Source organism: Megalobrama amblycephala, unplaced genomic scaffold (assembly GCF_018812025.1).
Source record: "Megalobrama amblycephala isolate DHTTF-2021 unplaced genomic scaffold, ASM1881202v1 scaffold440, whole genome shotgun sequence".
In the NCBI taxonomy this organism is placed as follows: domain Eukaryota; kingdom Metazoa; phylum Chordata; class Actinopteri; order Cypriniformes; family Xenocyprididae; genus Megalobrama; species Megalobrama amblycephala.
In genome coordinates, this window is record NW_025953380.1 from 1 (window position 1) to 17,153 (window position 17,153).

General features: G+C 36.5%; 1 protein-coding gene across 1 annotated transcript; it reads left to right on the forward strand.

Annotated features, from left to right (window-relative positions):
* The first annotated feature begins 17 nt into the window (after window positions 1-17).
* On the forward strand, window positions 18-6,247 carry LOC125261598 (vasoactive intestinal polypeptide receptor 2-like). The gene is made up of 6 exons (XM_048180155.1): window positions 18-158; window positions 1,384-1,475; window positions 1,977-2,112; window positions 2,362-2,403; window positions 4,383-4,550; window positions 4,644-6,247. The coding sequence occupies exons 1-6, from the start codon at window positions 18-20 to the stop codon at window positions 4,671-4,673; spliced, it is 609 nt and encodes a 202-aa protein (XP_048036112.1). The 3' UTR covers window positions 4,674-6,247.
* The last annotated feature ends 10,906 nt before the right edge of the window (window positions 6,248-17,153 follow it).

The following is a 17,153-nucleotide window of genomic DNA, read 5'->3' on the forward strand; positions in this document are numbered from 1 at the left end:
AAATGAGGCAAAAGAAGATGAAACGCATTCCCATTTGCTACTGCTGTTATAAAAGCACTTGTAACTCTTTGATGTCTCCTCTTAATAGATGCTGGGAGAGAAATGATGTTCCCATTCCCTGGCGGGTGATCAACTGGCCAATCATGGCATCTGTCATTGTGAGTATAACCTCACACCAGTACTTATAAACACACTGAGACCAGCCTCATACTGTATGCATTATGTCAGGCAGGGAGGGATTCTGCCAGCAAAGCAGACACAGGGATGTGCTGAGTCTCACGGACAGTTTCCATGTCCTGGATGAGACGTGAGCGCAGGCATGTCAGGAAGAGCGAGCAAACACGCTGTTACAAGTGCCTCTCTCAGCACACGTGCCAGAGCTCTCTCTTGGGTCCAATGTGCCATTTCCATTTTGTAAACCTTCACCTGCAAAAGATCAAATGTCTTTGGACAGCATGATGGCTGTGTTTGACAGCTTTGCCCCGAACACATCCAGGTCAAAATGTTCCTCAGCCAGAATGCAATAATAATAAAAAAAAACGTCATATGTTTTTCTGCCAAACATGCTCGGTTCTGGTAATCCACGTATTTAGTCTCTGACAGAGCATTGCTCACCATGCAACCACGTCTCTTTGCTACCCAGAATGCCACTAGTCGATGAACCTTTAGCCAAGATGTTCTGTTTGTTTTGGTTTGGGTTTTTATGGCGGAATTAATTATGAGGAACAGGTGCCCTCTTTTGTTTTTACTATCTGTCTGATGGATTTAAGCAAGATGGAAATTCGGAGATGATCATTTTACATTTGAAGTTGCGTTTGGCCAGACCAAGTCCAAAAACAATTTTTAGTGCTTTCAAGGCATATATTTTATTCATTCGAATGTTTTCTGAGAATCAAACCCATGATATTATTTTTTTGTAGTGTTAGTTTAAAGGCCGGATCAACTCCTTAAAGGGATAGTTCAGCCAAAATTGATAATTCTGTAATCATTTTCTCAAACCTGTATGACTTCTGTGTATATAAGAAGATATTATTGTCCATACAATGAAAGTCAGAACTGGACCCATTTAAGTTTCATTGTATGGATAGAAAATCACTGAGACATTTTTTTTTTAAACAGAAGAAAGAAAGTCATATAGGTTTAGAACGACTTGAGGATGAGTAAATGGTGAACTGTTCCTTTAAGGCAGCAACTGCACATTTTCACGTGTTTCAGTGTGTGCAGTAATCCTGTAATCTGGTTCAAGTCTTACAGAATGTTTTGAGAACTTCTTGTGTCAGATCCAGTGAACAGGATTCAGTGGTAATGTTTAGTCTGGATAATGTCATTGTATAAAAGAGGAATGATATAAAATCTTGTTCTCTTCCTTTCTGTGTTCTACAGATAAACTTTATTCTGTTCATCAGCATCATTCGAATCCTGGTCCAGAAACTGAGGTGTCCTGATGTTGGTGGAAATGATCAGTCTCAGTATAGGTATTGCAAATGGCTGCCAACTAATATTCGATTCTGCAAACATGGCATCAGCCACCATGGTTGAATCACCTTATGTGCTATTCAGGTCATAGCTGAGATCTCCCTTTTAAATTTACCAGGAGTTGCATTCTAGCATGAATCTCTGAAAAATGCATGGCTGCTTTCCATTTTTATCCAAGTCTTCCACTATCTCTTGTGCAGTGCTAAATGTGTTTGCATTGAATGGGGGTGAAATATTTATGTCGTGATTTGTATCAATCTGAGTTTTTGTTATGCGTTTGAGTGCCCTGTCGCTAATGCACGGGAGGCTTTTGTCTATTTGATGGCTCTGCCAGATGCCACTTTTCCCTTTTTTTCTTCTAAAGTTGGGATTTTAGTTTGAAGCTCTCCTTTGTGTGCTTGGAAATAACTGTCCATTTGACAAAAATTGCCATGCTATCATAACAGTAGGGGTCCCTTATCACTCCGTCCAAATCCTGTTACTCCTCTCTCTGTTTTAAGGAGGTTGGCAAAGTCCACGCTTCTCTTGATCCCTCTCTTTGGCGTCAACTATGTTGTTTTCGTTTACATCATAGAAGAAAATGGAGAGATGGAAAACTACAAAATATTCTTTGACCTTGGTCTGGGATCCTTTCAGGTGAGGAGTATGCCTGAGTGTTCACATTAAATTGATCAAAAGTGACAGTAAAGACATTTATAATGTTACAAAAGATTTCTATTCAAAAACATGCAATTCTTTTGAACTTTCTATTCATAATAATAAGAAATGTTTCTTGAGACTGGAAATTCAGCTTACCAATAAAATCTTACCAACCCCAAACTTTTACACAGAATATGATGCTGTATTAATGTTGTACAACATTAACTCTCTATGTTCCTTTCACAGGGCTTGGTGGTTGCGATTTTGTATTGTTTTTTGAATAGCGAGGTCAGTGTGCAATCTTATCGATTTTACAAATAGCACTACACTTTGATATTAGCTTTTTGCTAACATAAGCAAGATATTCTAATAAGCATTAAAATGCACACACACATTATTGGGTTAAATTATCAAATTTTTATTACACTGAACATTTTTAATGCTTAACGCTTTTCAATATTAAACGAAATATTCTTTATTTATAATCAACATTTATATCGCCTTGGATGCGATTTTATTTTTTTCACTGAGCTTGTAGCAATATATTCTAGCTTTTGCCTTTGAATTTGGTCAAAACAAGGTATCTTAAAAGGCAATATGATTAAGTCACAACACCCTTCATTTCAGTGACTATGATGTCTTAAAATGCTACCGCCTCCTCCTCAGGCAGCTCAATAGGTTTTGGAACAGAGCAGGAGTATCCCTTCCTAATTATAGTCAACATGAAACATTCACAACACATAGGCCCGGTTTCACAGACAGGGCTTAGATTAAGCCAGGATTAGGTCTTAGTTCAATCAGGACATTTAAGTAGCTCTTATAAACGTGCCTTAGAAAAAAAAAATTACTGGTGTGCATCTTGAGATAAAACAATGTCACTGACATATTTTTATCACATGTCAGTGCAAGTTGCTTTCAGTTAAAACAGCTCAGTAAAGAATTTTATGGTACGTTTACATGACCACGATGTACTAAAAATGGAAAAGTTTTTTCTTTGCACAGATGACAACGTTATCAAAACTATCATGGATCCGCAAAAATGACTAAAACGCCGTATTACGCATGCCAGACAAGTAGATGGCGGTGTCACTCTGTAAAGAAAGACTACACACCTGCGCACACGCAGTCTTTCACAGAGCACTTGCGCCAAACACGCATGCCTATCCACCTTATTTTATTGCACTTCGATATTCTTCTTGTTATTTCCCTATAGCGGCTAATAAATCGGAAGTCTCACACATTCACAGAAAACACCTTACCTTCGCCTTACGTAATACGCATGTGCTTGCCGTCACCATTTTCACAGATTCGCGTTTTTGCAGTTTACACGAAGATGATAATGGTATCGTTTTCAAAAACTTGCAGTTTGAAACTCGTTTTCAAAAGTTTGCGTTTTCAGGCCACAAAAACGCTGTTGTCGTGTAAATGAAAGGCCAAAACACATAAAAAGTTTTCCATTTCTAGTTGAAAGCTTCAAAAAATCAGCATTCATATGGAAACCGTTTTGAAATTGGACATTGGTTTACCATGGAAACGGTATTTTAAATGTCCTTTTAGCAGGCTCCTCCCCCTAGTGGGCGTTGTCATGTATTCATATTCATACCACTTTATAGTCAAAGCTTATCTAATCTTTACAAAACGCATATTGTCGGAAAGGTCTTTATCTCAAGCTTCCATATTTGGTGTCTGTGTAGTGATATTTGGACAGAAATTAATTCAATCGTTACAGGAGAATGCATTAAAAAATGGAATGTGGGTGACACCCGGTGGCTATTTTTGGTACAGCGCCTAAACAACATCTCATGGGAACTTCAATTTTTGTGAAATCAACTTCAAATTTGGACTACAATTTGGTTAGACATATGGCTTTGACCTTATATCAATTTTAGAATATTTTTATTTTAAAAATATATATATTATATATATAAAAATTAGAACTTTTTTGTACAGTTCATTTGATTTACAGTAAATTTTAACTTCTATATAACTTTTTCATACTTTCATTTTTTGAAGCGCTCAAAAAGGCGGGTGACAGTAAAGGGGTTAAGCCTTGTCTGTGTAACTGGACAATTATGTAATAATAATGTAATAAATGAGGAATAAAGCTGGACACTATATTATCCATCTGGAATTGATTGATTCATGATTCACTGATAAATGAATAACAATAAGTCAAGGAATGTGTATTGTGTATTTATGATTTCATGTTGACTTACCATGCTGTGTATGGCTGTGATAATACTAACTGATTTTATATTTGCCTGCAGGTCCAAAGCGAGCTCAAGAGAAAGTGGCGGAGTTTGCGTTTGAAGCGTTACATCGGTCGCGACTACCGTCTGCACAGTTCATCCATATCCAGGAACGGCACAGAAAACATGGCCCAATTCCATCGGAACTCCAGAGCCCAGTCTTTCCTACAGACCGAGACCACTGTGGTGTGAGACATCCCAAGAACAGAAGCAACGCTATATGAATCATGCTCTTACTTCACTGCCCCTCAGCTAACAACTCGTTTTTTTTCCCCAAAGCTTTACGCTGAAGAGGACGAGGCTTTCTGAAGCATGAGATTGACATGCAGGAGACACGATGAGGATTCAGCACCTCTATCTCGATGTGTTGTCAGTACAATGCAAAATCTCGCTTGCCCACCAAAATAACGTTAAACCAAACCTGAATGAGAGTACTGGTGGCATTAAAAACTAGAATTCAGATCACAATATATATTGCTTTTTTATAAACAGTTTCATAGCATTTGGGGTCAGATTATATAATATTGTTATGTAAATGCTACTTAAGACCCACAGCAATTTTCTTAGATGCCCATGGAGACGCAGCGCCATGCTATCAACACAAAACACAGCCGCCACCCAAGAACATGTCTTGGGTGAATTCAAGAAGTGGGTCACCTCTATACCAAACTCAAATGTGAGGTTTTTATAAAGAGGACATTACTCCTGGAGGCATCCAGATTAGCCTTGGACTTATTTCAGGAGAATACGTCTTTCTTCAGATACTCACGGACACTGAAATAACCTGAAAAGACAGCCGTGCACTCAAATGAAAAGTGTGATTGTAAGAAAAAGCAAAAATCGTTGCTCTGATATTGAACTGTTCTTGTTACGTAATGCCATTTTGTCATTATACGACCCTCTGGGATTTTTTTCTCTTCTTTTATACCTTCTGAAGAAAGCCACAGTATGAAAAAGCATCAACTCTCTCAGATATAAGATTATACCTGTTCCAGGATATGTATATTCTAGCATGTGAATGTAATTCATTTCTTCGTTATTATGCGAGGAGATTCTTATGAATGAAGTTTTGTTGACAAATATGTGGCATAAATATTTAGTTGGCCTCCAAAAAGATCCAGTGATAAACCAAACACGACTCGCTGTTATTACTTCTCGAACTCTTTTATTTCATATCCCACTGATCAGTCGTTTCAGTGGAAGGTGTTTGTGATTATTTTGATTTTGTGTTGCTCTGCCTCACATTGTCCGGGGGGGTTGGGGAATTGTACACTGCAATGAATCCTGCTGCCTGTGCTCTTTTCATTCAACTGAAAAACAGATAATTAATCCAGTAGACAGTTGGACGCAGATTTAGGTCAAGTGAACTGACAAAACACAGCGAGTATGAAAGTGACATTTCTGCGTTCTGCGTTATTGTCGCAAACGGATTCTGGGAACCGCGATCCACGGACCGGACAATGGGTTGGAGAGGAGATCGGATCTCTTACAGCCGGGCCTGAAGAGCGAAAGGTCCCCGGGACACCACGTGCGAGGTTGCGTTCATCTAAAGTGACACAGATGCCGTGGGCAGGGGCATTCAGCATCATTATCAGACTGTCAGAGGGAGAAGAAAAGATGGAGCTTTAATTAGAGCTGGCAGAAAGGAATTGTGTGTTGTATAAATGAAATATTGAAGGAGGGTTTCCGGGTTTATTGTGGTGGACGGTCTGTGTCTGTGAAGAATCTGGTGTGTTTGACATGATGTATAAACTTTCATGATGTAAATAACATTGTGCACTTCTCTTTTATTATATTTAACCGCTGAAACTTACATTTTTGCTGAATGTTTCTTGTAAACCGTATTGAGATTTTTCATTAAATGTGAACGTTTTTAAACCGTTTTCAGTCATTTTGATTGGTATTGATTCTTTTTTTTTTTTAATCACTATTTAGCTGATTTAATTTGAAATTAATTTTCACCACTTATTCTAACTCTACCAGCAATTCATACTGCGGTAATTGAAATCTATTTAATATGCCAAAATAATTTGGAAGTGCAATGTAGATGTGGTAGATAAGGTTGTTTTTATGATCCTGGTCTGTGAATGGAACAATAAATGAGATGCTAAAAAAGGAGCAGTGAAATACGATTACACTTCTCCCTTGCCGATCAACAAATCAGCTTCACCATCAACACAGATTATATCACACACAGATGATGTTGTTTTGACTCATTTCCTGTTCTATTGCTGTCTGTTGTCTTATCATCTTCCTGTACCCTCAAAAAGCAGTGAACATGCTCCTTGGAGACAGAGAAAAAGTAACAGTGAATAACAACTCATTTTCAGACCGCTGACCTCCGCATCCACAAAGCACTGTTTTTTCTGCAGTTAAGTTTAGATGTGCCATCAACTCTGTAACAACAATTGAACTGACAGAATGTCACAAATGAAATTTCACGGTAATTCACGCAGCCTGATTATGGAGTTTCGCAGCTTTCAGTGTAACAGTTTGGGCCAGCTTTCATGGACGTGATGGTGTCCAGTAGGGAATAAAGGATGGCACACTGCCATGGCAGAGATGTTTCAGTCCTCTTGCCCCATGCTCATTAGCAGCGTTTGTAAGCAATTTCCTGCAATTAACTAATGATTTTTTTGCCCAATCGAACCAGTGATATTTTCAGTGTAGGGCAGTAATGCGTTACTATTAAGACATTACAGTAATCAGTGTTGGGGGTAACGCATTACAAGTAACTTGAGATATGTAATCAGATTACTTTTCCAAGTTACTAGTAAAGTAATGCATTACTTTTCAAATTTACAAAATATGAGTTACTTTTTCAAATAAGTAACACAAGTTACTTTGTTTTCCCATTTGACTGACAGCTCTGTTGTCTCAATGTTGAAAAAAATCATAAGTGCAAATGATGATGTAAAAATTATGGTTATTGTAGTTCTGGACTAAATGTGAGCATGCATTTACTAATCCCACTTGCACAAAAAAAAAAAAAGATTCAGTGTTCCTCAAAATGAATAAAATCTGTGAAATGATCTATGGTCTTTGGTAAAATCAGTGTCCTATTCTTCTGTTTGTTTGAACTGCTCCCTCTACTGTACATGCGTGAATGTGCATTTCCTTCAGCCTGAAGCTTATTATTTCAATTTTGGTGTGAAAGGGTCTTACGTTTACTTTTTTGTTATATAAAAAAACAAGCCCAATTAGGTGAAAGTAACATAACGCATTACTTTTCTTAAAAAGTAACTAAGTAACGCAATTAGTTACTTTTTAAGGGAGAAGCGCAATATAAGGCATTACTTTTCAAAGTAATTTCCCCAACACTTACAGTAGTAATATTACTTTTTGAAGTAACTATAGTGTAACTAATTGCTAACAATATTACAGTTACCATTCATTAAAATAGCTCATTACTTACTTTTCTTGCCTTAACCCCTAGTGATTTGAAATCCAACAATCAAAACATTTCACGACATATGACCTTACATGAATTCTATATCCATCATGCAATATAATCTGTGTAGCATCTGGGAAACAGGTGAATTATAGCTACAATTAGCATTAAGCTACACATGAACGTTTCTGGATTAATGCTACACTTTTACTCAAAACTCACTGTAAACCACCATTGTGTTTGTAATAACTTACGATTGCGATCTAATGTGGATTTTGTTCATATGATGAGAGAAATATATAGTTTGTAGCATTTTAGAATAAGCTAATCGCTACACCTTCTCATGTAAACATTCTTTATTCTTATAAAAATAGCCCAAATCACATGCAAATCATATGCTGTCATAATCATAATTACCTTTTTTTACTCTGTATATATATATATATATATATATATATATATATATATATATATGTTCAGTTTTGTTTATGCTTTGTAATTTTTTTTATATTTCTGTTTAGGCAAATACAACATACATTTTCTTCATAAAGTGTGAAATAAGCCAGTTGAGAGCCACAATTTGTAAATGTTGTACTAATGTATTGTTTTATGACATATAGGCTGTTATTTTTATGAGAAAATATCTCATTCTAACAAGAAAAATGTGTCATTTTAATGACATTTGTTATTATGAGAAAATGCCATTTCAATGAGAAAAATGTCATAACGACATATTATGAAAAAAATAGATGTAGTTTTAACCTACATATCTCGTTATTACGAGAAAATATGTTGTTTTAACGACATAAAATCTTGTTATTACAACCCAGATAGCACACGCACATCTGTTAAAGATCACTTCATCTGGAAAGCATCTGCTGTTAACAAACATCTGATAGACGTCTTTAAGATGTCAGTTTTACATACATTCTAAATCATAAACGTCTTAAAGACATTTTCTAAACATCTATTTGACATCTGAAAGGAAACAACCTATTGCAGACGTATTGCAGATGAGCAAACCAGATCAAGGTCAAGGTCTTTATTTTTGTCATTGCATATTTAATACAATGGAATTCATTTTGGAGCAATCCAGTATGCAGCACAATAAAAATAGATTTATATATTTAAGAACAGATAAATAAATACACACAGTTAAAATGAATTATTGCCCTGATAGATGCCCAAATAGATAAATAACTAAGAATACACACAATTAAAAAGTTATTGCCCAGATAAATAAATAAATAAAAGTACACACAATCAAAAATAATTATTGCCCAGGAGTCCCAATTATTGCACACAGTCCGATTGGATATAGTCTGCTTACTATTATGTGTGCATATAGTGCATTATGCATAAAGTGTATTGCATATTGTGTCTGGGATTACTCTCTAACTCTCAAACACTCTAAAAAAATATGCCTTCCAGATGTAAACATACACATCAAACAGACGTCTCTGAGATGTATGTGTGCTATTAGGGGACATAATTGAGTGGGAAATATAATATGTTTGTGGCAGCAATGCACCATCATAGTATTCTTGTGTCACAGCTTTAAGAAAATAATCAAATTAAAAGTTATTTACCCACATTAGACAACCTCAAATGCTTCCGAATTAACACCTGTGCCCTATCCCTTCACCCAAAAAATCTCCAGATGCTTCACTTTGGCAATGATCCATCATGATTCGTCTTGACTTATCAGTGCTGTTGACCTCTGTGCCTCAGCTAAATCATTTGACATGGGTATTAGGCGAAATGACACGCATCCAATCCTGTGACAAGAGCTGAGTTGTCAGCCTGTGGATGTGGCAACCACTGAGTGGCTACAGTTAGAACAGTGTGCTCAAAAACCAGTGAAGTGGAAACCTCCACACACTATACTCTTGGGAACTGCGAATCTGCTTTCAGAATCCTTGCTTCGGATGGAAATAGACAGGCATTTCAAATGTACACCGTCCAAATCGCTGACTGGTATCTATATCTTGTTGGCATAAGCTTTAGAGGGATAGAAATGGCCTTTTGGGATGCTATGACCGGTCATTGACCCCTGTTCACACATACAATGTCTGGGAGTCTTTGAAAACATGTTGTCCATTAGGAACAGCTGTACTTTTGCGTTTGCCCCCTGCTTCTCAATGTCGCCACACAGCGAGAAGTTCCTTCTTTTCATCAGTCAGAACGGTGCTGCTGTCCTGTTCTCCTCTGGAGCTCAGGCTGGCCTCGTCGATATCTCCTGCTGTAAGCAGAAACCTCTCACTGAGAAACTGTTCTTTTCTGAGTGGATGTACGTGCCCAGGTGAGTCAAGAGTTTATATGCTTATATTGATGCTCTAAAAAAAGTCAAATCAACAAACATTTTCACTAACTACATACTATTTTTAATTAGAGATGGCTTTTGTTTAACATTACATTACAGGTGCTGGTCATATAATTAGAATATCATCAAAAAGTTGATTTATTTCACTAATTCCATTCAAAAAGTGAAACTTGTATATTATATTCATTCAGAGACTGATATATTTCAAATGTTTATTTCTTGTAATTTTGATGATTATAACTGACAACTAAGGAAAATCCCAAATTCAGTATCTCAGAAAATTAGAATATTGTGAAAAGGTTCAATATTGAAGACACCTGGTGCCACACTCTAATCAGCTAATTAACTCAAAACACCTGCAAAGGCCATTAAATGGTCTCTCAGTCTAGTTCTGCAGGCTACACAATCATGGGGAAGACTGCTGACTAGACAGTTGTCCAAAAGACAACCATTGACACCTTGCACAAGGAGGGCAAGACACAAAAGGTCATTGAAAAAGAGGCTGGCTGTTCACAGAGCTCTGTGTCCAAGCACATTAATAGAGAGGCAAAGGGAAGGAAAAGATGTGGTAGAAAAAAGTGTACAAGCAATAGGGATAACCGCACCCTGGAGAGGATTGTGAAACAAAACCCATTCAAAACTGTGGGGGAGATTCACAAAGAGTGGACTGCAGCTGGAGTCAGTGCTTCAAGAACCACTACGCACAGACGTATGCAAGACATGGGTTTCAGCTGTCGCATTCCTTGTGTCAAGCCACTCTTGAACAACAGACAGCGTCAAAAAGGACTGGACTGCTGCTGAGTGGTCCAAAGTTATGTTCTCTGATGAAAGTAAATTTTGCATTTCCTTTGGAAATCAGGGTCCCAGAGTCTGGAGGAAGAGAGGAGAGGCACACAATCCACGTTGCTTGAGGTCCAGTGTAAAGTTTCCACAGTCAGTGCTGGTTTGGGGTGTCATGTCATCTGCTGGTGCTGGTCTACTGTGTTTTCTGAGGTCCAAGGTCAACGCAGCCGTATACCAGGAAGTTTTAGAGCACTTCATGCTTCCTGCTGCTGACCAACTTTATGGAGATGCAGATTTCATTTTCCAACAGGACTTGGCACCTGCACACAGTGCCAAAGTTCCAGTACCTGGTTTAAGGACCATGGTATCCCTGATCTTAATTGGCCAGCAAACTCGCCTGACCTTAACCCCATAGAAAATCTATGGGGTATTGTGAAGAGGAAGATGCTGAGATACTGAATTTGGGATTTTCCTTAGTTGTCAGTTATAATCATCAAAATTAAAAGAAATAAACATTTGAAATATATCAGTCTGTGTGCAATGAATGAATATAATATACAAGTTTCACTTGTATATTAATTAGTGAAATAAATCAACTTTTTGATGATATTCTAATTATATGACCAGCACCTGTACAGTACATTATAGTATCAGATGGTAATACTATGGTACCTTGATATACCATGGTACAGAAAGATTACAATATTACTATACTATGTTTTTACATACGTACTCAGAGGTACTTTAAAGAATACTATGGTATTACCATGGTAAATGTCTAAAATTGTGGTATTAGCTTGGGACATATAAAAAAACATGCCATTATCTTGATACTGTCACGCTGGTGATATAAAAATGCAGGAAAAGTTTAATAAATGACATAGAAAACACTAAGAACAATGATAGGAAGGAAATGAAGGAAGGAAACCACAAATAACACCTACAACGACCAACCGCACACAGATACATTCACAAAACTACAGTATTAACATGGTAAATTATCAAAAACATGGCATTATCTTGATTCATACATGTATATATAAAAAAAAACATGGTATTACCATAGTACATGTCAGTACATATACAAAAACATACCATTGCAACATATTTACAAAATAAAAAAGGGGGAAAAAAAGAACAGATAAACAAAAAACATGGTTTTACTACGGTACCAAGTCCAAAAACATAATATTACTTTGGTACATGTCAAAAAACATAGCAGTACATTGACTGATACCTTTCTTTTTTTTCTTATTTAAGAAATGTCTTGTCTTGATTCACATCTAAAAACTAATACATGATATATCACCACAAATGTGGTATCACCTTGGTACATATTTAAAAACTTGCATTATAAAAAAGCATGGTTTTACCTTAATACCAAGTCCAATAATAATAATAATAATAATAATAATAATATCACCTGTCCATGTCACAAAAAAAGTGCAATTCATTACCATGTTTTGGACATATACCAAGGTAGTGTTTTTTGGACTTGGTACTATAGTAATACCCCAAGTCCACTATGGTAATACTATACTTTTTGAATATGAATCAAGATGATGCCATGTTTACTGGACATTTGCCATGTGAATACTGTTGTTTTTGGATATGCATCAAGATAAAGCCGTGTTTTAGATGCCTTTGGAGGGAGAAATATCAGATCAACAACAGGTGATGTTGAATTTATGAACGTGTGTGATGTTTGTGGCACTGCTACAGTGAGGTGATGGAGTCAATCATTTCCACTGGCTCAGATGGACAGTGTAGCGTTTAAGCCAGACAGGCAGCAGATGGAGGGTTTATACACCTTGAATAATGAATTTTCTGACCAGGAAAAAAGAATGCTCTGAGCTCCGTCTCCAGGGACAGGTTCAAAATATCCATGAGGTAGAGAGTAAATGGGCTGTTGATGTTACTTAAATGCTCAACACTGGCAGCAAATTTAGGAGCTTATGTGTGGACAAACATACAGAGCAATGAAATGTATAGATGTTCTGTTAGATAGCAATAGTCCATAAGAGACAATTGGTAGTTCTCTTATAGAGCCAAGTAAAACAAGACCCTCTATATCACCACACAGATTAATGACACAACAAATGACATCGTTTTTTTTTTTTCTTACCCTACATTGTTCTTGGCATTGGTTGAGAAGTTTGGGTGGGTGAATGTCTGTACTATAAATAGATCACAGCAGCAGATGGAACAAAATTCACTTCAGCTATACAATATCATGTTTTTTTTTTTTGTTTTTTTTTTGAAGACACCTTAACCCAACATCCCTAATTCAAAACGTTGCTATGTATGAATTATGAGATTTACCAAGGTCAGTGGCAATAGTGTGGGCATGAATTTTAACATTTCAATGTGTCATTCAATTAATTGATGTATTCTTAAAAATAAATCTTTTATTCTTTGGGAAGAAAAGACTATATCGCAACTACTTTAAACACAATGCCAAAATTGATAGAATTCACCACATCATGTTAATACAATATTTACATCATGTTTTAATGAGTACTGGCTTTACCACTGATGGAAAAGTTCCCCTCTTATGGCCACTGTAATTTACTGTGTCCTATTACTTTTCAAGGCATTAGAGGCAGATATAAATGGCACAAAACGTCCAGACTACCTAAAGCCAGAGAGAATAAGTTCTTGCTCTGTTATTGAAACACATTTTTTAAGCTTCTGATCTAAGGAAGAAAAGCAATGGAGAACAGCAAGATGCTCACAAGCAGCCTAATTTTTTGCTCTCTTATTCTAGGAAAATGCTCGTCTATGACTTCATTCTGTGTTCTCTGTCCCCCTCTATTGGCATTACTGTATATATCTGCATGTCAATGTATTTAAAGCCCCCTATACTGTAATTTTTTAATAGGCCTACCAATACTAACACATGCCTTCAATTAAATTCCTCATTCATTCTGATCTTACTCTTGTTGTCACACTTTTGTGTAATTTTTGTGTAATTTATTAGAACTATAAGAATAAAAATTACCAATATAAAACAGCAACCTCCTTGTGATCATAATGAAAAAGACACACATCAGAGTCATTGTATGAAAGTCTTGCTACAGAAAATGCATGGCTGCAACACATGCAGTATTGTGACAGCTAGGATCGAGCTAGATAAACTACCATATTTGACATTTTAGCTAAAATGATATGGATTAAAGTTTTGACATCTTTATCCATAAACTGTGTAAATTCAATGGGGATGGGGCTTTGGGGGGAAATTCCTGTTTATTTTTACATATCCATCACTCTGAGGCATTACCATAACATTTTGCTTTGGGTTGTGTGTGTTTTCTTTGGCTGACTGATTTTCTGTTTGAAACCTAGACTCTTGAGCCATATATGGTGTGTGGCTATATGGCTCGATGGAAGAAAAACGTTTTTTTTTTTCATCAATAATCAAAGCTAGTGTGTTGATTTCATTAAAAATTAATATATTTCACATTTTAAAATATTACATAATTCATCAATACCCGTTTGTCATAAGCAGTTGCAAATGATGTACAAAATACACATAGCCTATACTCATTTCAGGGAATGTGAGTTCCCGAACATAATGCATGATGGGATACGCTTAGTCAGTTTGGTGTGTGGGTTTAGTGTGCATTAAGGGCAATGCACTTGGGCATTTTTAAGGCATGGGACAGTCTTGCGCTATAAGGAACTGATAAATGTTAAAGAAATTATTTTATTTTTTTAGACTTTTAAAGGCTTTGGATACTGTTGAACACGAGTTTATGTTTGAATCTTTGCGTAAATTTGGTTTTGGCTTTTTTTTTTTAAAGTAGGCCTAGTTCAGACTTTTTACAAAAATATTAATAGCAATGTGTCTTTGGTGAATGGTGTTTCTCCTTGTTTTGTGATTAGCAGGGACAGGGGTGTCCCATTTCACCATTTTTGTTTTTGTTGGTCGCCGAATTTCTGAATATTTTTATTACTCGTTTAGCTGTTCAGGGTATTCTAGTAACACACTTTTTTAATTAGTCAGCTAGCGGATGACAACTGTTTGTTCTTAAAGGACGAGGAACAGTTTCCTGTTATTTTGGATGCCTTAAATTTATTTTCTAATGCTTCTGGTCTCTCAGTCAATCTAAACAAGAGTGAAATTGTCTGTTCACAGTTTTGACAAAGATCAGATAGAAGGTATTGAGGTTCTAAATTCTGTAAGATATCTAGGTATTTTAATTTAAGTAAATCCCCCACTGATAGAATTCTTGATAATTTTTCACAACGGATACAAAAATCTAAGAATATCTTTAACTGTTGGTTACAAAGAAACTTAACCATATATGGACGCGTCTTGATATCTAAAGCTGAAGGTATTTCTAGGATTGTTTATCCGGCTCTGTCCTTTATATGTTGACAGAAAAACATGTTCGCATATTGACTCCATGTTATTTAAATTTTTGTGGAAAAATAAAACTGAATATGTTTAAAGGAAGATGCTGTTCAGAATCACTTTGGAGGTAGGTGTAAATGCTTTGGACTTTAGTACTCTCAATCAGGTTTTTAAAATTGGCTGGATTAAATGTTGCTTGAACGCTGATCCTAATATGTTTTGGTTTTATATTCCTATTTTTGATAAATGTGGAGGCTTACATTTTTTGTTGGTTTGTGATTTCAACTGCAGTAAACTTTCAATCTAGCTCGCCAATTTTTATAAGCAAGCCTTGGAAGCCTGTAAGCTTGCCTTCTGCCACAACTCCCCCAAATTGTCTATTGGAGGTCTGGAGCTTTGTAATGTTAAATGTAACAGTTTTGGAGTTGGACGTATGACAGAGACATTTCTGTGCCAAATGACTACTTCCGGTTTCGATACAGGATTCTGAGAGTTTTTTTCTATTATGGCCCTTTATCACGTAATAAATGGCGAAATTCCTTGTATAGGCACTTCTCCCTGATAAGCGTGCACACACACACCACCCAGAACAAGAGTAAGAGCATGCCCATCAACGCGTTTCGTTTGGGATACGGAAGCCGAGAGATTTTTCAAAAAAATTCAGGGGCTGCACCCTTTGAAGGCTGCATACATAATCAGTCTCATTTAAGGAAAAATAACCGTTAGATTGCAAAGTAAGAAAGAAATTACAGTATTTTACACTTCACAATGAATATCAGTCAATTTTATTACGGTTACTTTTCTTAGATATGACATCCTTGATGAAGTATTCAGCCTTCAAATGCGAGCTCTGGAGGACACAGCCTCTGAAATGAGACTCAGCTCCTGTCACCGAAGGAGTGTGTTTTTGGTTGTGAGGGAAAGAACCTAGCGTTAAGGGAACAGCGGAAGTTTGTCCGGGGCAGCAACGGAGTTGTGCACATATAAATAATAATTTGTAAACAAGTCCCAGTTCGGCGCTGGATTTGCAGATCACGGGTGGAGAGTAAAGTTGCATCAGATGTCTGTGTTTTGTTGCCAGTCGGTGCGCATATAATGTAAACAACACAAACGCTTTTGTTCCCTTTGTATTTATAAAGGATGTTGCAGCTAGCAGACATCGCAGGAGCTGCGATGTCTCGTGACAATTTAGTTCTGCCCACGGCACTGACGGCAGACAGTACGGCTTTTTCCAGAAAGACTCGGTTTAGTGTATCTATCTTTTATAAATATGACAAAACTAAAGACTTTTCGGAGATATGAAGGATGTATTGTTGCTGTATATGTACTCAAGATTAACATGAGACTGGCAGAAACTGTGTGTGACCACTTTAAGAAGTTCACCTGTTACCCCAAAGCATTTTTTAAATGGAAAATAAATTATCCTTATCGTTCTACTATTAAAGTGTGGTCTGGTATTAATAAGTCTGGTATTAATTCTGTTAGATGAAAGAACTTTACTATAAACTTTACTTCTTCATAATTACTATCCATGTAACTCTTTTCTTTCTAAATTTAAGTTGGACATTTCTTCACAATGCACATTCTGTAATTATACTCTTGAAACAATACCACATTTATTTTCTGAATGTGATTATGCAAATGATTTTTGGAAAGAAGTAGCCTGGCTTATTTAACAGTTAACATGAAACAGTCTTGCGCACTGTATGACAATGTAGTATGGATATAGATGTATGACTCTACTAGAGATAAACCAGATGGATGTAAATGTATTCAACAATAAGCTAGTTAATGAAATAATTCAGTCAGCTGAGGAAATAATACCCAAAACTACAGGAATTAGACATATCAAGAACGTACCCTGGTGGAATGATGATTGTAAAGCAGCTGTGAAAGCAAGAAATAAAGCGTTTAGGCAACTTAAAAAACAGCATT